The 26,355-nt window shown below is 41.2% G+C and overlaps 1 protein-coding gene across 2 annotated transcripts; it reads left to right on the top strand.

Annotated features, from left to right (window-relative positions):
• The first annotated feature begins 225 nt into the window (after window positions 1–225).
• LOC109413491 (dosage compensation regulator) lies at window positions 226–21,227 on the top strand. Of its 2 annotated transcripts, XM_019687174.3 has the most exons (6): window positions 226–577; window positions 814–1,348; window positions 17,517–17,690; window positions 17,752–19,298; window positions 19,365–19,861; window positions 19,995–21,227. In XM_019687174.3, exons 1-6 carry the CDS (start codon window positions 490–492, stop codon window positions 20,907–20,909), a joined length of 3,756 nt encoding a protein of 1,251 aa, XP_019542719.3. In that variant the 5' UTR covers window positions 226–489; the 3' UTR covers window positions 20,910–21,227. The 2 variants fall into 2 exon arrangements, with proteins under 2 accessions (XP_019542719.3, XP_062709217.1); XM_062853233.1 differs by lacking the exons at window positions 226–577; window positions 814–1,348 and adding an exon at window positions 1,933–2,041.
• Window positions 21,228–26,355: the final 5,128 nt, after the last annotated feature.

Raw genomic sequence — 26,355 nt, 5'->3', positions numbered from 1 at the left:
TGAACGACGCGGTCATCGTCGTAGTCGGTAGAATGTTTGGTAAATACAGAAACGCACGAACACTGCCAAATTTCATTCAAGCGTCGGGGGCGGCATCACCACTACACACCCGTAGGTAGTGTATTTACAGTTATGTACGCGTGTAAACAACGGCCAGGTAACCGTGCGTTCACATCGAACACGCGTTGAGCTGAGCGGAGCGCTGTCAAAACTTATCTAGTTCAGTATCAAGCATGACCGCATCTTCGCTCTTTGCCTGAATCAGCTAGCAGTGCAAGTGCAAAAGTGGCGTTTTTCGCATTTTTATCGCAATTTTCCGGTGTAAATCGTGTGCTAATCGATTTGAATTTACGCTAAAGTTTAAGCGTAGTTAGTGAAAAGCAGTTTCCGCCAGTTTGCATCCAGTGAAAGGTGTTGTTTGTGAGGAAAAATCGTTGTTTGAAAAAGTGTTCCCCCTATCGATTTTCACCGGAGCGCACGACAGGCGTAATGGCGGCGACCAAAGATATAAAATCGTTCTTCCATGAATGGTGCCAGAAAAATAACATGTCGCCTTCGTTCGAGGTGCGACCGACTGGTAAGTGCGGAAATAAAGCTAGTTGTAGATATGTATAAGAATAATCTGGAGTAATTCGAAGCAAGTAATGACCCAAAGTTTCACCGTCAAGTCGGGGCTGATAGACGTGCTTAAGGTACAAATAGGGTAACCAGTTTTTGATTCGGTTCAATGGTATCAAAATTAAAGAATACACAGGAGCTTTTTTTTCAACCTGAATCTCAATCTGATTCTTATTCAATAAATCAAAATTTCAGGTCCCAAAAGCCGGCAGCGCTTCCTGTGTGAGGTGCGCGTTCAATCGGAGGCCTACGTCGGTGCCGGTAATTCCACCAACAAGAAGGACGCCGAACGTAACGCTTCCCGGGACTTTGTCAACTATCTGGTTCGCACGGGCAAAGTTGCCGCATCGGATGTCCCCTCGGATTCGGACAGCGGCTTCGGCGGCGGTGCTGGCGATGGTGGTGCTGGAAACGGTGCTCCTTCATCCGGAGGAGGACCACCATCGCTGATGAACATCAATCCGGCCAGGGTGTTCCAGAGTGGGTTGGGTCCCTCGGACCTTGGCCAGGCCTACCGGCCGTTTGTACGTGACAACACGTACACTCCGTCCAAGGAGGAACTGGCCGAGGAGCAAGCCATCATGGAATCGGCCGAGTCGCTCGATGTCAACGCCGGAATCCACGGCAACTGGACCATCGAGAACGCCAAGGCCAAGCTGAACCAGTGGCTGCAGATGAACAAGATGAATCCGGAGTACAAGTACACGGCCGTTGGTCCGGATCATGCCAGGTAATATTTAAGGATATCTCTCTTTGTTTGGAACTTTCTGTATGTTTTCATTTCCCTTGATTTCGTAATCTTTGAAATGGAGGGAAATGGTGGTAGTCTGTTCAGTTTATTCTGTTCTTACTTCTGTGAGGGTTATTTCAAACGACATTTAGTCGTTTTGCCATATGATCAATCAGTGTTAACATCAAGTTCTGAAGGTCTTATGCCAATCAGCTACCATGCCATTTGGAAATCCCCCAATCTATCTGTATCTCAAATTTTACTGTTCTCGATAAGAACTCGTAAAATTTGGCAAACACTTACAATTGGTAACAATCTCACGAGTGCAACGTCCGAAAGAAGCGAGCCCCCGACGACGACGCCAAAGGCGGAACAAAGATCGTGTCAAATGTTTGCCAGAAAGAACACAAAATCCCCCTCCTGCCCGGTATCGTGAGGAATATTCTTGCTTGCGTAGGATATTCCTGTATCGATGTCGTTGGGCAACAGCAATGTGCACATGTTGTGACCCCCCGCTTATGGCAAACATTTGAAATGATCTTTGTTCTTTATTTCTTGGATTCCTTCTTCAATGAACGACGAAGATGGTGGACCAAACTGCGGATTGGACAATCGGAATGGATGGTTATCCTTCGGAAGTTGCACTCGTGAGATGTACATTGGGACTCGAGTTGGAGTTGAATGATATATGAGGTAAGTACTTAAACAAATGAAATCAAATGTTGTTATTCTTGTCATGATAATTTACCTAGAGTAAAGATGCCGCTGTGTGCGTTGTGGTTCGGGTAATTATTTGACTGGATTGGACAGGGAGATTGCCTATTACATCCTTGAAGAAGGAAAACAGTAATGACCCAGTTTGGAACGATTGCCACTGACGATGCACCTTCGTGGTTGAACGATAAACAGGAAAATCGCCTTGTCTCAATTCCCATTGTCCAATCCAAATTCCTCTGTGGTAGTGGTTTGTGTTCAGATTTCCCGTGTTAATCTATCTTTAAGAACTTTGTAAACATCTTTTGTACTCACGTAAATGGATAGGCTTGCAGTAGGTTTCGTGAGACTTTTTTGGACAACTCAATGGAAATATGAATGAACTGGAAGGTTCATACGCAGTTTTACGTATTGTTGCTTTGATTAGTCTGATTTATTTTCCAGGGAAAACATTCTCGTCCATTCAGGCCAAACATTTCAATAGGTCCTATCTGCATTTGAGAGGCTCTCTTTGTCCACTTTCTCTTTCAATTTTTGCAATGTAATGGTACACTTTTCAACTATTTTTGCAGTACAAATCAAAAGACGATTGTTTTGACCATCGTTCAATGCAAGGAGACAATCATAATACATACAAATAAACAGCTGAGATATTAACAAAAGAGAGGGAAATCAAAGAGAGCCTCTCTTCTGCAGATAGGACCTTTAGACATGTTTGGCCTGCATTATTTTGAATAGATATGACTAGTCGACACTGCTGTATACTTCCTGAACTCCTTGGAGCCGGATTTTTTGGTCTTCGCTGCCGCAACCTGGCTGGCTTTGAACACGTTTGTTTCTTATGCTCGGTTTCATCACCGAGGTCAAAATGATCTCTCCGGCTCCACAGGTTTAAAGTCGATGAACAGGTAGTGCAGTGACCCCACACCGATGAATCACCTTAATTTTGTACACTATTTCTGAATCACCATGTTGATCAAATAAGTGATCCATAAACTGTAGCCATTTTTGCCGATTCATAAATTGTGGAGTCACTGTAGTTTGTGGGGTTTCAGTCGCCATTGAGTTTTATGTAACAGGTAGTACGTTGAAGAATTGATCAATTGTTGATGGAGCGTCGACGAAGTCGCCATGATAACTACCCACGAGACCTGCCTCTCACTCTATCAGCAATTGTTTACTTTGAAGCATGTGTGACCGGGTGATGATGGTGCCATTCCTCTGCACGCCAGAGCTCCAAATTGTTTCACCTAGCATAATGTTGAACAGTGTGTGGTTTATATCTGACAATGAGCATCTATCAGTGTATTAAGAGTCTTATCCCTCAATGGTCCTGTTCAACGACGCAGGTTGAACTTGCTCGAAAATGATGCATCTTGCTCTTACCCATTTGTCATCAAACGGGTAAGAGTGGGATGCAGCAACTTCGAGCAAGTTCAACCTACGTCGTTGAACAGAACTAATATGTCAACAGGCAATTATTGATAACGCACGCACATTAACCATCCGAGGTTACGCCTACGCTATCGAGTGACAACTGCTGACGAGATCATAGCAAGCCGTGACTCTTCCTCTTTCTTCGGTCAGCGTCCGACCACGTCGGACATCCTCTGCGAAGTCGTGTGCGAAATTCGACTGTGATGATAATGAATTTCGGCCGAGTCTAAATGGGTGCAAATGTCGCAATAACTTGATGTGCATATTTGAATGTTTACATCTCATCGAAAATCTGCAAAATCAAAGCCAAACCAAAATACTCCTGGGATACTTCTACGAAATCCCAAGGAATTCGCCTGTGCAATCACTTGGAATTTCCTTAAAACAGAACTTGGGATTCTTCAAGAAGTTTCTTCTAGAATTCCTCTAGGTTTTTCTACCGCATGATTATCTCTTGGAATTCGACGAGATTTTTTCGAGGAAAGAGTTTCTTACATCTGAGATTTTTTCAAAAGTTTATTTTTGAATTAACCTGTGTGAAAATCATAACCACTAAACTGGGTTTTAATCAAGACAACCTATTGCAATTTATTCAAGAGTTTCTTTTAAGATTCATCAAGATTTTCCTTCCGCAATTGTAACAGGAGTTGCTCCAATCTCCAAAATTTCCTACGGGAATTCTTCCCAGATTAATTTTTGAAATCCTTTTCTTCCTGTTTTTAGAAATCAATCGGGAGTTCTTTCTGGGATTCTTTACAGAGTTTCTTCTGATATTTCTCCAGGATATCATTCTATTACTCATCCATCTCCACGAGTTCTTTGCACGTTTTCTGCAGGAGTGCCTACTGAAACTTTGATTTTGAAAACTTTCAAGAGGTTTTGCTGAATTTTATCATTATTTTATATTTGCTTTTGGAATTTCTCCAGTGTTTCTTACTGCGTTTCCTTCAAGAGTTCTTCTTGGGAACCCTCCAGGAGTTTATTCAAAGAAACCTCCAGGAGTCGCTTATGAAAATTGCTTTTGGAGTTGCTCCAGAAGTTGCTCTTGGGCATCCTTCAGAAGCTCCCTCTGCATATCACCCAGGAGTTCCTTCTGGATGATCTCCCAAAATTCCTTACAAAAACTTTACGATAGCTATTTCTGGAAATACTCCAGAATCCTGAAAATCAAACTACTGCGGGAGTTTTGTAATCGAGAACTCTTCCAAGAGTTCCTTGAGAAACCTTCTAGACATGTGGGAGATTCTTTTGAGAGTCCTTCAGGAGTTCCAGGAGAAATCCCTAGATCGAATTCATGATCCCAGACCGAAAGTTCTATTCACTAATTGCCAACAGACTGACTAAAATCTTAAATTCCCTAAAGGAACCTCTTCCAGAATAAATCCATTAACCCTCGAGCGATCGCGCTGTTGTGTTTTGTACAACACGATGAAAAAACCTCGCTTTTTGTGTTCAGTATTAGCGTGGTGCTGGCGGTGGTGGCCAACCGCGCTAGTTATGGACGGTTAAGGAATCTAGAGGAATCCACAAAAGATATACAAGGTGGAATCGCTAACAGATGTTACTGAAGAAATCCAAGATAGTATTTTTGGAGTAATCGAAAGATGAAATCTCTTACAAAACTTTGAAAGAATCTCCAGATGTAAGTTTTTGGGGGAATACTCAGTTGGACATCCTGGAGGAATCCCCGGAAACGACACTAATGAAGTTGCGTTAGGGCACCTACGCTAATGAATAATATTAAAAAAAAAATGGTTAGATTATCCTCCATGTCCCGGATAATCGAGTGCGGCCTTTGCTGATTTTATATGCACATCTTACCTATTATAGATCTGTCATAGTTAGCTACCACTTCTACATTTGTTTTTTTAAGTACAAGAAAAAAAAGTAAAATAATGAGTGGGGGAAAGCTTGAATAATGCACTATTTGGAGCTGAATGAAAATATGTTGTAAGTAATTGTGTAGCATACGCCTTTTATGTCATCATTGGTAGTTACTTCCATTTTTCCATAGATGCATTACGTCAAGAATAATATTTAAACTATAAATATCTAGTACATAGTATTTACAGGATTGCAAGTGCATTTTTACATGGTACTTATCATCCATATGATACGAAAATTGGGCGTTAGCTACTAAAAAATGTGCATTTTAAAAACCGGGAAAATTTCAGAAATCGTACCGGAAAATTCGGGAAAAAGACGGGAATTTCAAAACTGATATTTAGTGGCCACCCTGAATAGTGTAAACTTTGGTGAGAACCCCTGGGGAATCTTTGAAGAAATTCATGATAAATAATTGGAGATATTCCTGGAGATATCATACAAAAAATCCTAAATGAATTTTATACCAGCAAGAAAATCTTTGAAAAATCGTAACATTGTCCTTCAGGAATTTTCCTAGAGTGTTCTCCAATTGGCTTCTTTAATGGTGTTGAGATGATTCCATATTCTGAATCTGCATGCCAAACTGAGCCGAAATCCAAATTTTCATGAATTTTGGTAGCCGGGAACCTATTAAACCCTCTAATACCCAAATTTTTGATTTTGATCTAAGTATCATTTTTCGTCATCTAAAATCGATTTAAACATGTTTTGGAAGATGATTCTTTTTAATTCTCGATTTCGTGAATTTCAGTTTTTGATTTTTCTAATTTTTATTTTTGAACATCCCCACACTTTTATATTTTTCCTGGAAGCCAATTTGGGGAACGGGTTTTTTGAGATGAAAACATTTTGAGATTTTATGATTATTGTTGAAATATTATTATTTTAAATTTTTTTCACATAGAATTTTATTTTCCGTGTTATTTTAAGGAAAATAATTTTAGAGTGTATTCGATTCACTTAAACTATTAAACAAGGATAGAATGATTTGGGAAAAATTTAAAATATGTTAATTGTAGCGATTCAATACAAAATAAACAATGACTTCTAAAAGGTGACTAAAACATCAATTTTTCAATGATTTTCAAAAAATGTAAATACGTTTTATAATACACCAAAAACCATTTTGAGATATACAAAACAGTCCTAAATATCAGCCACCCCGTCTAAAAGCGGGATTGGGTATTAGAGGGTTAAAAATCAATTTGAAGTTTGTATGGGGGCCCTGGGCTGAAAATCTCGTTAATAAAGATAATAATAAAATTTGTATGGGAGCGATTTGTCGAATCACCCCTCGTCGCAGTTTGTACTGGGCGGAGCTGTCAAACAGTTGCCCAGCTGTCAAAAGGTGATTTAAAAAAATCTCTTTGAAATTGATTTTAGGTATTAACATTAAGTTCTAAAATTCTGAGAAAAAAAAGCTCAAAAAAAGGTGCTCTTTCGTATAAAATCAAAAAATCTATACTTTTTTAAAAATTTAAAAACCTTTTTATTGCTGTAGGGTTTTTTTAGAAGTATAACTTTTTCTTTTTTACAAACATCTCCCCATGTGCTCCTCTTGGCATTTCTTCAGTATTTCCTTAAGGCACTGTCCATGAATATTTCCGTGGAGAATAATTATCTAAAGTTTCTTTCTAGGATCTCTAGGATTTTCCAGACTACTAAAAAAAAGTTTGCATCAGGTACAGTATTTCAAAACTTAGAAATTATTCCCGTTTCATTCAGGGTTCTTCAAGTGTCCATGAATTTTTTTAGTAGTTTTTTTTCATGTTTTCTTCGCTAGAAATTTCTTCTTGAGTCTTTTGACAGATTCCTCCAAAAACACTCTGTAGAGTGTAATCAGTTTCGTACCTTTTAATTCCGCCCTATTTTGCTTATCCCTTGACAGATACAGTGTCAGTTATCCACTGTAGATATGTGGATAACTGACACTGAGGAAGATTACAAGTGGTAGTCGAAATACGCGTATCTGTCAAAGGATAAGCAAAATAGAGCGGAATTAAAAGGTACGAAACTGATTACACTCATTCGAAGAGGGTATTCTGCTTAGAGGGTTCGAAAAGTCGGTACAAAGATCAAATAAATGTTTTACTATAAAAGAATTCTGGATTACATTTTCCGAACTCACTTTTTAGTCACTTTTTTCATAATCAAAAGTCACTTTTTGGTCACTTTTTTCTATCTCGTGGTCACTAAAATAACTTTTTTTGGCATGCTTGATCGCTACCAGCCCTGCCTCACGTTTGTCCGTCAGGAGGCTCCCGTCCTTATCCCTGCAGATTTCGGCTTGCGGCACGTAGCCTTTGCGGGATGTGTTGAGCTTCTGGTAGAACTTACGTGTTTCTTGTGAACGGCATAGCAGTTCCATTTCCTCGCACTCCGCTTCTTCCAGGCGGCGCTTTTTCTCCCGGAAGAGACGGGTCTGCTGCTTCCGCTTCTGTCTGTATCGCTCCACATTCTGTCGGGTTCAATGCTGCAGCATTACCGCCCGTGCTGCATCCTTCTCCCCCAGAACCGCTCTGCACTCCTCGTCGAACCAATCGTTTCGTCGACTCCGTTCTACGTACCCGATAGTGCTCTCGGCTGCGTTGTTGATGGCTGCTTTGACTGTACTCCAGCAGTCCTCTAGAGGGGCCACATCGAGCACACCCTCGTCCGGCAACGCTGCACAGTGGGACCATTATGAAAAAAGACGATCAAAACCTCTAAGAGCCATTAGATGACATTTTAGCATATAGGTGTCTTTGGAAGATATGTTCAGAGAAATCTTCTCTATTTTTGTGCATATTCACTGTATGGTAAAACTGTAAGGTGAACCCGAGCAAAAAATTATTTTTTCAAAATATTTTTTTAGAAGGTAGATGCCTTCAGCAAAGTTGTAGAACATGTAATTTCAAGTAACTTTGCTGAAGACATCATATAGCTTGGACTTCATTTTTGGGGAGAAAATATGAAAGTTTTAAAACACAACCTCAAAATCAGTTTTTTGAATTTTTCCATGATTATATCGTAAAATTTTAACGTGATATGTTCTACAAGTTTGTAGGCACTACTAAAATACACTATCTTGCCGAAGACACCAACCCTGTAAAATTGATAATTGCTCCAGTAAACCAAGTTTTTTGAAAAATTTTCACTATTTTCACTATTGAATATTTTTTGAATAGGCACTTTTTGACAGCCGTGCTGTCAAAATTTCAATGCTTCATTTTGTCCAGAATAGACCAAAAGTGACTTAACAATCGGGTCTGATAAGGCACTTTGATATTTGATGGTACATATTTTAATAGTCATTTTCAAAGAAAATATTCCCAAATCTCATACAACTTTTCGATATTATTTTTAGTTTATCCGAGTAGTAATTCTGAATAAGAAACACAAGTTAAATAAATGCAGGCTATTTCAATTGTTAGTGTTTTTATTTTTTACTAAAAATTTTTAATGATGGAAAAGCCCCTTTCAGTGATTTCCTCAACTACGAAATTATTCCCAAAAAGGCACAAAACCTCTTTATCTTTTCAAAAAAAAAAATCGTTATAATATAAATTTAAAACTAATGGCTCCTCTGGAAAAGTATCCATAATCGAGCCGTGATCTTGATGCGGATTTGTCGAGGTATGAACCAAGGTAACATGTCTACGACGAAGGAATTTTGAACATTAGGGACAAGAATCGCCCTATAAACGGAGGCAGTTCTTGAAAACTGGAAAAAATAAATTTTAAAGAGTATCAAACAGCATAACCAATTTCAATAGAATATAAAGAATTTTCATCATGACGAAAGATTTACAACCTAGAATATCTCTAATAGATACAGGTTATTTCAATCTGAGTTAACAATGTTTCACTCGTTTTATTTTAGGGAACGTCCATAAATTACGTCACGCTTTCAGGGGGGAGGGGGGGTTCTGCAAATTGTGACAACCCATACAAAAATTTCCGAGGTCTCATACAAAAAGTGTGACTTAGGGGGGAGGGGGGGTTGAAAATTTGCAATTTTTGCGTGACGTAATTTATGGATGCTCCCTTATTTTTAATTTTTAACACACAACTTTTAGAGGCGTTCATTATATTTTCGCCTTTCTTTTTTTTTAACCGAAATTGTAATGTTAACATCAGAGTTGTTAATAGTCATCGGAGCTGAAGCATAATCACTGACGACAACGGGAAATAAAAAGTTTGCGTCATTGAGTCAGCAGCTCTTGAATATTTTTCTTCAAACACCGTCAGTCAGTTTGCTGGTCGCGACGAAACATTATTGCCGTTCCTCTTTATTGGCATTTTCGTTGAGTGGCTTGCACCGAACAGAGCAGGCGAACGAACAATCAGCCTCACGGGAATGGCTGACAAGAAAAAAAAAATGCAAAAATGAAACCCGCCTTCATTCGGAACCGAACCAAAAACCTTCAGATTGGCAACGCAACAAGCATACCATCAGAGCTAATTCAACAGCTCCGATAGCCTGAGGCTAAATCGTCAATAAAAGCTTAACTGGTTCGCCTTTCGTCTGCAATCGGATATCATGTGACGAAAACATGTTCGTTTTTCGTCGTAGCAAAAGGAGACAAAAGAGAATGACGAAAACTATCGCTCCCTGTTTTGTTTTCGGTTCATCCTCGTCGTGGTTTCTTTGTCGGTCGCTGATAATGGTGCAAGTGACGGAGTTTTATTTGCTGACGAACATTCTTAATTTTTCGTCGTTGGTCGGTGACGAAACAGATGGTTACCAACCCTGGTTAACATAGCAAACGAAAAAAATGTTATCATTATTATAGTTGATTGATTAATGCATGTATTTTAACATAAACAAAGAGAATTGCAATAAAAAAAATAGATGAAAAACACGGTTTTTAATGGGTGTTAAAAATTCATTTAAAAAATTAATAAGTGATATTTTTGTCGGGTATTGAATGTAAAGTCATCCACAGTGTAAGAAATGTAGACTATTTCAACAAGAATACTATTTGGATTAACTAGTAATAATGTCGAAAAGTTTTCGTGAGTTTTCAGTGTGTATTGAATGATTTGTATGAAATTTACGAATATTTTCTTTGAAAAATGACTATTCAAATAGCATCAGAAATCAAAGTGCCTTATCAGACCCGATTGTTAAGTCACTTTTGGTCTATTCTGGACATAATAAAGCATTGAAATTTTGAATGCACGGCTGCCAAAAAGTGCCTATTCAAAAAATATTCAGTAGTGAAAATAGTGAAAAATTATCAAAAAAATTGGTTCAGTGGAACAATTATCAATTTTACAGGGTTGGTGTCTTCGGCAAGACAGTGTATTATAGTAGTACCTACAAACTTGTAGAACATATCACGTTAACATTTTACGATATAATCATGGAAAAGTTCAAAAAACTGATTTTGAGGTTGTGTTTTAAAACTTTCATATTTTCTCCCCAAAAATGAAGTCCAAGCTACATGGTGTCTTCAGCAAAGTTACTTGAAATTACATGTTCTACAACTTTGCTAAAGACATCTACCCTCTAAAAGAAAATTTTGAAAAAATATTTATTTGTTCGGGTTCACCTTACAGTTTTACCATACAGTGAATATGCACAAAAATAGAGAAGATTTTTCTGAACATATCTTCCAAAGGCACCTACATGCTAAAATGTCATCTAATGGCTCTTAGAGGTTTTGATCGTCTTTTTTCAGAATCGTCCCACTGTGCGCTGCCTCGAGATTCTGCGCGTATGCGGTGGCGACATCCGGTTGCTTCAGTCGCTCTAGATCGTACCGGGGCGGCCGCCGGTAATGTACATTGTTAATAACGGAGAGTTTTGGGCGCAGTTTAACCATCACCAGGTAGTGATCGGAGTCGATATTAGCGCCACGATAGGTCCTGACGTCGATATTGTCGGAGAAGTGCCGTCCATCAATCAGAACGTGGTCGATTTGCGATTCCGTTTGTTGTGGTGATCTCCAGGTGTAACGATACGAGAGGCTGTGCTGGAAGAAGGTGCTACGAATGGCGGCGAAATCGATGAGGCGTAGGCCATTTTCGTTCGTCAGCTGGTGGGCGCTGAACTTTCCAATCGTCGGTCTGAATTCCTCCTCCTGGCGTACCTGAGGGTTTAGATCCCCTATGATGATTTTGACGTCATGGTTTGGGCAGCGGTCGTACTCGCGTTCGAGCTGCGCGTAAAATGCGTCTTTGTCATCATCAGTGCTTCCGGAGTGAGGGCTGTACACGTTTATTATGCTAATGTTGAAGAATCGGCCCTTGATCCTCAACCTTCACATTCTTTCGTCGATCGGCCACCAATCGATCACGCGCCTCTGCATGTCGCCCATCACTATAAAAGCTGTTCTCAGCTCACGTGTGTTGCCGCAACTCTGGTAGATGGTATGATTACCTCTAAACGTTCGCACCATAGATCCTGTCCAACACACCTCCTGCAGCGCTACGCTTCCGAACCCGCGGTCCTTCAGTATATCGGCGAGTATGCGGGTGCTCCCGATGAAGTTGAGAGATCGGCAGTTCCACGTACCGAGCTTCCAATCGCAAGTCCCTTTTCGTCGCTGTGGTCGTCGCCATTGGTATCGGTTCGCATTCTTCTCTTGTTGATTTTCCGGTGCTAGTCTTTTTTACGGCTGGCTCGCAGGGCCTGACACCAACCCACTAACCCAGGGAGCTGGGCTTACCTTCCCGGATGCTACGGGTTCTGCATTGGTATTTCCTCCAACTACAGTGCTAAATAGCTAGGCTCAAGCGCCAGTCTTCGCCGGGGGTGGTGTTTTTAATGGGCGCCCAGGAGATAATATTTTACCTGAGCTTCCACCCCAATGATTCTGTCTTGCAGGAAGCAATTATTTTTAAACTCCAAAAGACTTACTGCTGATATACATTGTGAAGCATTAGCATTAGCATTAGCATTAAGCGAGTCGCACAAATTCGTAGGTGGTACAGTCCTAGACCGCTGTTATGAGGGTTGCCTCCTTCCCGTCCGAACCAAAGCACAAAGATTTGGGACTAATCTCTGACTCTTAGACAAGACTGACGTAATCCTCCAATGGTCGAGCACTGTCCTGGCCACGTCCTTGCGACTGCTGAGGAATGGGAAAGGATGGTTAGTTTTGGACACCTATGAAAAATGTAGACAACTCTACGATCTCTCAGGCCTAGGTGTCACGGGAATTTGGGTGTTGTTAGTGGAAGGGTAAACTACAAAGGATACGCTTGGTTAACGTTCAGGCACACCATTGTTAGACTGCTTCGAAACAGTTGTCTGCCCAATTTATCCTCGTCATCTTGTTGGCATTTGGTTGATAATCTGAAATATAACATAATATTAACATCGTACGTCAAATAAGCTACATAATAGTGATACGCTCGCCACAGTTACATATTTTTAAAATATTATTTATATCGTACGATACATTTACCTGAATCCTGCTGAAATTAAATGATAATTAGCAGTACATTGAAACACAAATACTACAAAACACAAGGAAAAGAGCATCAAACTCATGGTCGACGGTGTCACCTACGCATTTTACGCAGATGATACTGCGTTTTTGGCAACTGATGACGACCCCCAAATCGTCACCTGTAAACTTTAACATGCTCAGAACCAGTTACATCAATTCATTCCAGCAAAAATGGCGTATCAAAACAAATGCTTCGAAAACTCAGGCGATATTCTTAACCCGAAGACGTTCACTGAGATACCTTCCCACCGCAGAAATAACCGTCAACGGATCGACAGTTTCCTGGAAGGAGGAAGTTGAATATCTGGGACTGACTCTGGACAAGAAGCTTCCCAAGTGGCTTTAGGACATTTGGTCGAATGACATTTGGTCGAATGACGTTTGGTCGAATGACATTTGGTCGAAAGTACGTTTGGTCGAAAGGACATTTGGTCGAAACCTATTTTTTGGAAGAAGAAGCATCCAGCTTTTTACGCTGTGATGAGGGGTGATTCATTTTTGACAGGTGCTGCCGACTGCCCTTGCAGCATCATAGTATCCGAAAATTTCAGTTCACTGCTCTCAAATTGTCAAAAATTTTCCCCTATTGTTACCATTGTTACCTTCACAACAAAACTAGCTTATAGGATGTTGGAATGTTGAGAATTTAATATCCTTACTAATATCGAACAAAGTTTAATTCCCTTTCAAAATTACAGTGAAAAGCTCATTTGAGTAGCTTGAGGCGCACGATAGCAGCACCCCAATATGACAAACCAAATCTCTGAATTATACAGAGCTGGGAATTCGAAGCTGATAGCCAACCAAGAGCTAAATTCCGGCGTACATTTTTTTTTTTTCAAAGGAAGGAAACATGGAAGAAAAGATCTTTGCTTTGAAGACATTATGCACCTGAATCCGCCCACATGAGTAGCGAATGTACAGGAAGGAATAAGTTAGTTATATTAGTGAGTAAAACTCTAAACACCAACCAAAAACCATGAACAAAATAATTCAAAACCAGACTTAAGGGAGAATCATCCTAGTTGGGTTGTACTAGGTCTAACAGGTTGTGCTGGACGGTATCCATCAACGATTGCATCAGGAATCTAAGAAGGACCTTGCCAGTAATCCAATCAAGATCGTAACGAAAATCTGAGTGTCAGAAATCTAATACGAATGTATAGCCTGGAATCTGAGTTTGCGGAGTTCACAGAACTGTGTCCTCCAAACCATGCTCGATCCGTGACCGACCCCTACGGAATTGATGCAGGTAAAGTTCCTAATTCTACCGGTTTGGTGATGGGTTGATTGTGTCCATAACAAAGGTTCCTTGGGGTCAACTGATTATTTGCTGATGGTAACAATGGTAACATGGATGGTGAAAATTTTTGACAATTCGGGAGCAGTGAACTGAAATTTTCGGTTGCTGTGATGCTGCAAGGGCTGTCGGCAGCACCTGTCAAAAATGAATCACCCCTCATCATAGCGTAAAAAGCTGGATATGACATTTAGTCGAATGGACAATTCGTCGAATGGACATCTGGTCGAAAGGCGCTAACCGATGAAAAGAGATTCAAGTGAAAAAAATATAGATTTCGGTATCTGAATTTATTTGTTACTAAACTTATTTGGTTGAAAGTATGTTTGGTCGAATGGACGTTAAGTCGTATAGCAATTTAGTCATGTTAATAATATCAAACATTGAACAGCAGATATTTCATGCAAGGGTGATTACTTATTATTATGGTTACTTGTTTTGCAATGTAGTTTTCGTTGGCATTGGTGCAGTAGTTGATTTTCCATCGAAGATTTCTCCTTATCTTTAATATTGGCTCTTCTTTCAAGTTTCATCATTTCATTGCGTTTTTGTGTAGCACATACTGGCTTTTCCATCAAAGGTTTCTCTTTCTTTTCAACATATGCTGTTCTTTCAAGTTTGCTATTTGGGCTGACAGTGGACATTATGGTTGTGATTTTTTTATCGATGATTTTTTCTTCTTTTGAGCATAGGCTATTCTTTCAAGTTTCGTATTTGTACTATGTTTTAATGTCATAGCTGCTGTCTTTTTTTCATGTATTTTTCCTTCTTTGAAACATAGGCTATTCTTTCACGTTTATTAACAGGATGTTAGGTTTTTCGCACCACAATGCCGTAATGCACGTTCAGCGTGCCTGTTTGGGTCATGACCCCAACATCGTTTTCCTGTACGCTGTACCAACGGCTGAATGTTTCAGAAGAAATTTTTCCTTTTGAACACAAGCTGTTCTTCATTAGCTGATTTCTTTTTTAGATATTTTTCCTTCTTTCAAACATAGGCCGGTCTTTCAAGTTGACTAATTTCATTGCGTCATGTACCAACTGCAGATTTTATTCATCAGTGGTTTTACCTTCTGGGGTTTTGTTCAAGTTTCCTGATTTTACTATGTTCATATGTTGAAGCTGCAGATTTTTCATCTGATATTTTTCCTTCTTTAAACATAGGCTGTTCTTTCATATAGTATTGCACTTGAACTGAACACGAGTCGAAAATAATATAAATGCTTCCAATGTTTTGTTTGAAACGCAGTAGTAATTCAACTTGCGTGTCAGAGCTTATTGCGAACTCACATGTGCTTACTCTATCGATATGTTATGCGAATAAACTGGTCCGGTCACCCGGAGTTTCAGAAAATCTGTAAATATAGATATACATTGTGGTGTTGAGAGGGGTTGAGGTGTAACAAAGTGTTATTGATAGCCATGACTTTTTGAGATTTTTTTTCTGGAAGAGCCCACCAATGGACTCTGATGACATGACTGATTGGACAAGACTATTGGTTTATGATCTTTGATGGTTATTGTAGCTGACATGCCGAACATGTTCCTGAAAATCCGGATTTTCCGAAAACCACGGTAATCAGACCGGTTCACTCGGATATGCTCCCAATAAAAGATAAATTTCTGAATCGAATCCCAAAAATCAAATCTTTGAAAAAATGGCGGATATTTATATAACTATTTTAGTTTTGAGGATACCAGGGTATCATGCTTTCCAACTTCCAATCGAAGAATTTTCAAATATTTCTGATCGCAGCGTACCGAGTTTAAACTTGAACGCGTTTAAATGCGTCACTTTTTTCATGTTATTCTCTTATGGTAGTATCAATCTGCAAGCAAGTATCATCACTCGGGTATCGCTAGGTGTGTTTTCGGACATTCTCACCTACGAAGTAAATAGGTACTGCTGATTTGCATTGCTCTAGCAGCGAATGCTACAAGCCGCAGAGCAATATTGTTGGCAACGAAATGAAAGTTTTCCAATGACAGGTTCAACGAAAGTTTTTCCGCTAATCTGCGAACGTCTGCGTAGCCTCATTAACGTCGGTATTCTGCAGTTCACGAGCCAGGTGCGCAAGACGTGTGGGTTGAATTAAAGTTCTCACGTTCTAAGATTTGATTTTTCAATCGTTATCCTTAAATCGTTGCCTGGTCTATTGCCGTTAAATCATTCAGTTTTCTCTAGTTTTGCTTTTTCTGGTATGTGACGGTTTAAAGCAAGCTTCCGTACCGGGGCTGCTCTGCCTACATGGCGCTCAAGCGGCTACCACCTTGGGTACGCACCTCCCTATTGAGTATTCGGAACGTACCTCCTCAAGCTGAAGTCGGAAATACACAGTGCACGGACTGCACTACCTGCTAAGCACATAACTCGTACCTAGGGGTTTTTGTCATCGAGTGGTCTAGTGTCTTTTAATCAATTAGTGCCTTTTGACCAGATGTCTATTCGACGAATTTTCCGTTCGACTAAATGTCATATGTTTCCTACTCCATAATATGGGTTTCGACCAAATGTCCTTTCGACCAAACGTCCGTTCGACCAAATGTACTTTCGACCAAATGTCATTCGACCAAACGTCATTCGACCAAATGTCATTCGACGAAATGTCATAGATCCTCCCAAGTAACCACGAAGCCGTATATAAGTGCATCAATTTTGTCATATAGTGATATTTAAAATTGCGTTACTTTAAACACCTCATTGAAGCAATATTAAAGTCGAAAAGGGCCCCACTAAAATCAAATTAGTGCCATATAATGCAGCCATTGCTAAAGTAATATAAATGCATGTGTTGTACATTTGCATTTGCACTTACTTAATACGTGGAACATGAAAAACCAAAACAAAAATCTATTTTTAGTACCGTTTCGTTACCGACGGTACTATTGCCCCCACACATGAATGTTGTAAACGTTAATTTTTTGTTGCCAGGTCGGAAGTCGAACCAGAAGTGTTGAAGACCGCTAGATGAGTTCCATACGCGCTGGGCCCTTGGACTGTTTCTGCTGCAGTGATAACAACAGATATTACATTAACTAAAAGGAAACTGTTTTTCTGTCACAATAATTGCTGTAGAGGGCAAAACGACTATGTCATGTGTAGGAGCATATAGCCACAGCTGTGAAGGCTATGTTTATTCTACGAGTGGAATGACGTGACGACTCGAATGAAGTGACTTGCCGTGTACGTGTAAACGAAATGGAGATTCGAGATCGATATGCCAGTCGAGCTGGTCACTCCACTCGTCGAATGCGCACCATTTAGGTAATAGGAAAAGAAAACATATTAAAGTTAAACAGTTAATTTCTAAATTGATTCGTGCTTTCTTCAATTTGCCTTTATACGGTACAGTAGGTAACCTTTTCCATCCTCTCATCACCTTTGCAGGAGCTTCATGGCCGAAATGACCTTCTTTGTCAAGCAGTTGCGCCGTAATATCACTGGTCGTGAATCCGGTTCAAACAAGCAATCGGCCAGCAAGTCCTGCGCCCTGTCGTTGGTTCGCCAGATGTACCATTTGGGCGTTATCGAGGCCTATGGTGGCAACTTGAAAACTGCAAAGTAAGTGCCCTTGTCGGGTGATTTTTTCCCTTTTACTTAATTCTTCCGTGTTTCCCAACAGGAACCAGGAGCAGTTGAAGCCCTTCCCGGTTCGCATTTCGCAACAGCTGGAGCAACGCATCGAGCGGTGTCTGCAGGACGTGGAGATCCAACCGGTGAACATCGAACAAAAGGGTGATCCCAGCGAGCCAATCAGTTTGTTGCACCCCTCGGACGATGTGCACTACAAACCGCAATCGGTAAACCTGAACCAACAGGCTTCGGTTATTCCGTGGTCCCCACCGATTCCGAACTGGAACCCCTGGACAGCGTGCAACATCGATGAGGGCTATCTGGCTACGGCCACACTGGATCAGCTTAGCGAAGATTTGATGAACGGCGCTCGGGAACGGGCTCAGCAGGATAAGGAGCTGCAGGAGCGTATGAGGGCTCGTACCGAACTTCCCATTGCCAACATGCGGAACGCGATTATGGAAGCGATCAACGAACATCCGGTGGTGTTGATCCGGGGTAATACCGGCTGCGGCAAGACGACGCAGATTGCGCAATTCATCTTGGAGGATTACATCAACTCCGGCCAGGGAGCGTACTGCAACGTGGCCGTGACGCAGCCGAGAAGGATCAGTGCCGTGAGCGTGGCCGAGCGAATTGCAAATGAACGATGCGAGAATTTGGGCGAGGCCGTTGGTTACTCTGTGCGATTCGAGTCGGTTCTGCCGAGGCCGTACGGTTCCATTATGTTCTGTACGATTGGGGTGCTGCTGAGGAAGCTGGAAGCTGGATTGCGCGGAGTGTCGCACGTTATCGTGGACGAGATTCACGAACGGGACGTCAACAGCGACTTCATCCTTGTGGTCCTTCGTGACATGTTGCACACTTATCCGGATCTGCGCGTTATCCTTATGTCTGCTACCATCGATACTACGCTGTTCTCTGACTATTTTGGAAATTGTCCTTGCATCGAGGTCGTGGGACGGACTTTCCCCGTGGACCAGTACTTCCTGGAAGATTGTATCCAACTGGTGAACTTTGTTCCACCCATGGACAATAGGAAGCGCAAGCGTGGCGGAAATGGTGGAAAGGATGATGACGAGGAAGGTGGCGAGGATGCCACGGTCAAGATTACCGGTGAAGCGGACACTTCCAATCTGAACACGGTTATTGATGAGCACAAGTACTCTGTCTCGACGAAAAACGCCATGGCTCGTCTTTCGGAATCGGAAGTGTCGTTCGAGTTGATCGAGACATTGCTGAACTTCATCGATGCGCAGAACGTTCCCGGAGCTGTGCTGGTTTTCTTGCCCGGCTGGAATTTGATTTTCGCTCTGATGAAGTACCTCCAGAGCAAACCGCAATTCAGCGGATCGAAGGCTATCATTTTGCCGCTGCATTCGCAGCTGCCCCGCGAGGATCAGCGGAAGGTATTTGACCATTTCGGAAATGTGCGAAAAGTTATCTTGGCTACGAACATTGCCGAAACGTCGATCACCATCGATGATGTGGTGTACGTGATCGATGTGTGCAAGGCCAGGATGAAGCTGTTCACGTCGCATAACAACATGACCAGCTATGCCACAGTTTGGGCCGCCAGGACAAATTTGGAACAAAGTAAGTTTCGAGTTTTGCCAACAGTTGTACATATTTCATATTAATTTTGTTTTTTATTTTTCTCAGGAAAGGGTCGCGCCGGTCGTGTCCGTCCCGGAAAGTGCTTCACGCTTTGCTCTCGCGCTCGCTTTGAGAAACTGGACGAGCACATGACACCGGAAATGTTCCGTACTCCGTTGCACGAGCTTGCCCTGAGCATCAAACTCCTGCGCCTGGGTTCGATTGGCCAGTTCTTGTCCAAGGCCATCGAGCCGCCACCGCTGGATGCCGTCATCGAAGCCGAAGTCATGCTCAAGGAGATGAAGTGTCTGGATATGAAAGAAGAGCTAACACCGTTCGGACGCATCCTGGCTCGTCTACCGATTGAACCGAGGTTGGGCAAGATGATGATCCTGAGTACACTGTTCGGGGTGTGCGACCCGGTCTCGACAATGGCTGCCTTTTCGGGAACGTTCTCGGAAATTTTCCAGCTGGACGTTGGACAGCGGCGTTTGATGACCCACCAGAAGGCACTCAGCGGAAAGAGGAACTCGGACTACGTTGCCATGCTGACCGCTTACAGGGTAGGTTTTTAGGATTAAATACTAAATTAGAGCAGGACTAAGAATACTGAGCTTTGTTCAGAATGCAGCATGTAAAAATATTTCACAATTTCCTTCGCCTTTTTAATATTTCATTCATTTTCCGTTTTCACAGATGTGGGGCGAGAAGCGTCGCCGCGGCGAGGAAGCGGAAATCCAATTCTGCGAATGGAAGGGCCTGCAGCTGTCCACGCTCCGTGTGATGTCGGAAGCCAAGCGCCAACTGTTGGAGCTGCTCTCGCAGGCCGGCTTCCCCGAGGAGACCATGGTCGAGATGGGTTTCGACCAAAACGATGACGATCCCCGGCTGGATATGGCTCTGTCGCTGCTGTGCGTGGGCCTGTATCCGAATGTGTGCATCCACAAGGAGAAGCGCAAGGTGCTGACCACGGAATCGAAGGCCGCCCTGATCCACAAGACGTCCGTGAACTGCAGCAATCTGCAGGTGACGTTCCCCTATCCGATGTTTGTGTTCGGCGAGAAGATCCGTACCCGGGCCGTTTCCTGCAAGCAGATGTCGATGGTGGCGCCGATCCACATCCTGCTGTTCGGAAGCAAGAAGGTCGAGTGGGTGGACAACATGGTCCGTATCGATAATTGGATGAACTACGAAATGGACCCGCATCAGGCGGCGCTGATTGTCACATTACGCCCAGTGCTGCAGGATCTCCTGATCAGGGTTTCCGAGAATACCGAAGAGGCGAATGCCTTGGAAGAACGCTACCAGAATCTGATCGATGTGGTCAAAGATCTGTGCGCTTTCAATGCCGGAGATGAGGGAATCAAACGGGAAACTGGGTTGAGTCCGCTGGATCAGGCTCGCTCCAACGCGAATAAGTTCCCACGGTCGGATAATGGTGGTGGAGGTGGCGGATTTGGTGGCAATCGCGGTGGATTTGGGGGTAATCGTGGAGGATTTGGGGGAGGATACGGTGGAAACCGTGGCAGTTACGGAGGAGGCCGAGGAAGTTATGGAGGAGGCTATGCAGGAAACCGAGGAGGTTTCGGTGGTGGCGGCCGACGTTGGTAATTTTGAGGTAGGTATCTTGCAAGGAAAACATATTTTCACATGATTCCAATGTTCAAATGATAAAGATTTAGACGAGATTGCAGAGACCAGGATGGCAATGCTTTGAAAAATTGACTCTAACTTATCAACTTAGTAATTTTAAGTGACCATTTTTCTCATAATAATGGTAATATTTGTAGTGGATACAATGGCTAATGGAAAGTTGAAATATCCATGCCTGTTTGTATTGATGTTTGAATTTCATGATGACATGCCTATTTGTGGCAATTATGATAAAAAGATACATGAAAATTTAAAATAAAGCATAACCAAACAATACTCATCAAGCTGTTATTTGTTGAATTTCCGAAATTCTTTAGTCTATCACGCAATGCACTACCCCACTGAAAGAAAATACAGAATGCTGTTTAATAGAATAAGATGAAAAACAGCATTCAGCCTCACTATTTTACATTTTTAGTGAAGCAAAAACAACAACATTGGGTTGGATCTATAGCTAAAAGACTGGGTTAAATAATAATGTGCATGTAACTGCTTCTGTCCAAAAGTAACGTAATGAACTGTGTTCATCTTCGGGTGATCTCTCTGCTTGCCTTGATATCCACTAGGATCATTGGCGAATACTTCATTAGCAATAAGGGATAGCGCCCACAGAGAAACATAGGTAACACTTCCCGAATAAAAAATACAGTAGAAAAACCGAACGTTGTATTCAAGGATGGGAACACTCACTTGCAAAGAGTTACACTCTCTTGCTATTTTCTCAGCACAGAAGCGTGCAATCAAGAAATGATGCATGGACGACTTATGCATTGTGGTTTTGTCTAAAACTTTGCCGAATAGAGTAGGGGTCGCACACGCATACCGAAGTCGTGAGGGAGCTGCGATAGCAACTCTCCACGAGGTGAATGTAAATTACATTCACCTCGTGGAGAGTCGCTTTTACAACTCTGTCACGACTTTGGCATGCGTGTGCGACCCCTACTCTATTCGGCAAAGTTTTAGACAAAACCACAAGGCAAAAGTCGTCCATACATCGTTTCTTGATTGCAGGCTTCTGAACTGAGAAAATAGCAAGTGAGTGTAACTCTTTGAAAGTGAGTGTTCCCATCCCTGGTTGTATTGTAACAGTACTATTTAGAACCATATTTTTACAATAGACACCACTGTAAAAATAAAAATACAAAAACAATAAAATGTAATGTAGACAGCATATAGTAAATTGTAAATAAGATTTTTACAATATACTATACGGGTTGTTAAGTATCGTAACAATATAAAAAATATTTTTCTCCATATATATATTTTTGCAAAACCATGCATTATATTGTAAATGAATTGTTATAAATACTGATACGTGGGTTTGAATATACCGTACATTGTATGGTACACGTATGGTTTCAAACAATAAAATGTACCGTAAATATATTGTTTTTAATTGTAATTTCACTACTGATTATACATTTAATTAAATGGTTTTGGAATGGTTCTCTTTTGGTTGTATTGTTTTACATTACATAAATCATATAATGTTATATTATCTTGTCATTTTCCTTCTGTTAATGGCATCTTAGGCTTATTAGCATTATAAGAATGCGCTTTGGGAATTCTCCAGACCGTTTTGGATAACCCTTCATATATTGGATCGCCCACGTCTAAGTCTGAGTAGTCTCTGATTAGATTAACAGTTGAAGCTTAGGCTCCCATGCCTCACCAACCAGATAACCGGGTTTTGCAAACTAAGCATTATTTGTGGCAACACTTTGAGCGGCATGATGGAACTATGCCGAGCGCACTAAGTATTATTAGACCACTAATGTAGTTGCATGAAGTGGGTGACGAGGTACATAAGTATCATTACAGCGTGCTTAACCGTTATTGCAATATTGAGGCTCCAGTTTGACTAAAGTTTGAAATACACGGGGAAATACATAACAACTCATGAGAAAACTGTCAAGTTCGATTCAAGTATAAGTTAGTTTAAAAAGCGAACCCACAGACGAACCTATATTAGAAGTTCTTTCAGTGTTCAGTCTAGTCCATATTATATTTTAAAGATGGCTCACCGTCAAAGATAAAGTTCGTCAATCGTATTCCTCTCATCGCACTCTACATACCTAGCCCGCCATATTTCTTGGATCTCCAGTTCTTAAGACATCTGGTTTACTACTTATTTAAACATTTTATTGACTGTAAATTGATGTTTCAACTCATACATTGTTTTCTTTCCTTTCCTTTGCATCAAAAAAGTCACAAACATCAATAAAACAAAGCACAGAAAAAATCTAAAACAGAATAATATAAAATGAATGGAAAAATAATGTTTCGGAAAAGTGAATGGTTCAAACGTAAGAAAAACAGTATAATATATTTTCACATAAAAATCGAATGTGAATGTATAGTAGCTACAATGTGCAAAGCTTTTAGCGAACTATTTCATTACAATATACATTATTGTAGCTAGCTGGTACACTGTATGGTGCAGGAATGGTTTTCACTAAATACCCTATGGTTAGTTTTTATCCGGGTTAACCTTAGCTTACCGATCAGGCTAAGGCCGGGGTGGCCTCTGCTGTACATAGTAGCCTCCTCCATTCCACTCGGTCCATGGCTGTTTGTCTCCAGTTCCGCACTCTGCGTAGGATCCGCAGATCGTCCTCCATTTGGTCGACCCACCTAGCTCGCTGCGCTCCATGTCTTCTTGTACCGGTCGGATGACTATCGAGAACCATTTTAGTCGGGTTGCTATCCGACATCCTGATGACGTAACCTGCCCACCGTAGCCTCCCGATTTTCGCGGTATGGACGATGGTTGGTTCTCTTAGCAGTTGATGCAGCTCGTGGTTCATTCGCCTTCTCCAAGTCCCGTCTTCCATCTGCACTCCGCCGTAGATGGTACGCAACACCTTCCGTTCGAAAACTCCAAGGGCGCGTTGGTCCTCTGCACGTAGGGTCCATGTTTCGTGCCCATAGAGAACGACCGGTCTAATCAGCGTTTTGTAGATAAGGACTGTTCAATTTATAAAACGGACAACTTGCTTGTGCGATATCTTTTTTATTTTTCAATAAAATCATTATCAGTTTTTTGCATAACTTTCTATAGCTATTCTCAAATGTAGGAAAAATATAACATTAAGCAAAAAGTTCTTTATTGTGTAACTGAAGCGGTTTTCGTAAAACATCAATAAAAACCCATTTCTCAAAATTCGACATAACTTTCCACATACTTAATATGCACATTTTCATGAAGTTTTCAATGTATTGGAATCTTATACTATTCTACTAAAGGTAAAGCTTAATAGTTGGTCATTAATAATGCATCAAGCAGTCTCCGGCTTAATATAGTGAGTTGCCTTATTTTCATAGAAATTATGAAAAAAATGTTCATTTAAGTCCTGTGCTGCAATAACATCACGGATTCGGCTAAAAATTTGTCCAGAGTAGTAGAATATTGCTCTCTGAATGATACGGAAGAAAAATTTACTTATAATTGCTTTTTTCATCAAAAATTTAATCCATAAAGATGACCATATTAAAAAAATTCATACTTTTTGCTCCATTGATGCAGATTTTTGACTCTGGCGAATCTTGTAATTATTTTTTTTAGCAAAGTTGGTCCTATGTTATTGTACACCTTATTTAATAATAATCGAATGCAAAGTTTTCATTTCCAACATTATTGTTATGCAAAATTTGCATTAGGTTGCATTGTTATTTGTAAGAACCTTCTAAGAACGAAACCGTTTTGATTACTGTGTCTGCAATAGCGCACAATAACCAAACCAACAATGCTATTAAGAAGCAGTTTTCTGCATTCAAAACCACATTATTCCCTCTTTCGACTGGATGCATAAAAAAATTGATTATTTAATATTTTCATACCCTTTTTGCTTTACAATTGAATTTTATTGAAAAAATCGAATCTTACTTGAGACATTAATATCTCAACACTGAATTTTCCGATTGAGCTTAAATTTTGCCAGAATGTTTATTACTCATGCTGCTGCAGCATGGCACATACTTTTCTGGTATTAAAAACGATATACCATGTGTGAACAGTAATTTTATATATATTTTCAATTTTCAGCAATCGAAAAATTCACCTTATTTAACACCTGGCCGATTTTCTATAAAATAAAACTATTTTTATTCGATTCAAAAATAATCACTATAATGACAGCTGATGTACTGAACAACGAAGCAAGGGTGGTTAAATTTGAACAACGCGTCTTATTTTTATAGCCTTGTAAAGTTGTCCGTTTTATAAATTGAACAGTCCTTAGTCAACTTCGTGTTACGGCGAACTTTATTCGATCGAGTTCTGCGGAGTCCAAAGTAAGCACGATTTCATGCCACAATGCGCCTCTGAATTTCTCTGCTGGTGTCGTTGTCGGCGGTCACCAGTGAGCCCAAGTACACGAATTCTTCAACCGCCTCGATTTCATCACCGTCGATATAAATTCGGGGCGGCGGGCGCGGTGATTCCTCCCTGGAGCCCTTTGCCATCATGTACTTTGTCTTCGACACATTAATGACTAATCCGATTCGCCTGGCTTCACTCTTTAGTCGGATGTACGTTTCCGCCATCGTCTCAAATTTACGAGCAATAATATCAATATCATCGGCGAAACCAAGCAGCTGAACGGACTTCGTGAAAATCGTCCCATTTGTGTTTATCCCCGCTCACCTTATTACACCTTCTAACGCAATGTTGAACAGCAAGCACGAAAAAACATCACCTTGCCGTAACCCTCTGCGAGATTCGAAGGGACTCGAGAGTGTCCCTGATACTCGAACTACGCACACCACTCGACCCATCGTTGCCTTGATCAATCGTATCAGTTTATCCGGGAATCCGTATTCGTGCATAATCTGCCATAGCTGTTCTCGATCGATTGTATCATACGCCGATTTGAAATCAATGAACCAGTGATGTGTGGGCACGTTGTATTCGCGGCATTTCTGCAACACCTGGCGGATGGCGAACATCTGGTCCGTTGTAGCGCGTTCACCCATAAATCCAGCCTGATATTGCCCCACGAACTCTCTTGCAATCGGTGATAGTCGGCGCCATAAAATTTGAGAGAGTATCTTGTAGGCAGCGCTCAGTAGTGTGATCGCGCGGTAGTTCCCGCAATCCAACTTGTCGCCCTTTTTGTAGATGGGGCACACGATACCTTCCATCCATTCCTCCGGTAATACTTCCTCCTCCCAAATCTTGGTAATGACCCAGTGTAGTGCTCTCGCCAGTGCTTCTCCACCGTATTTTAGAAGCTCGCTTGGTAGTTGATCTGCTCCAGCGGCATTGTTGTTTTTCAACCGGCCAACCTCCTCCTCAATCTCTTGGAGGTCAGGGGGCCGGAAGTCTTTCGTCCTGTGCACATACTCCTAGATCTGTTACCACGCCACCTTCGATACTTGCAACGTCGCCATTGAGGTGCTCATC

Source organism: Aedes albopictus, chromosome 2 (genome assembly GCF_035046485.1).
Source record: "Aedes albopictus strain Foshan chromosome 2, AalbF5, whole genome shotgun sequence".
NCBI classification, from domain to species: Eukaryota; Metazoa; Arthropoda; class Insecta; order Diptera; family Culicidae; genus Aedes; species Aedes albopictus.
This window is presented reverse-complemented; position numbering and strand designations above follow the sequence as displayed.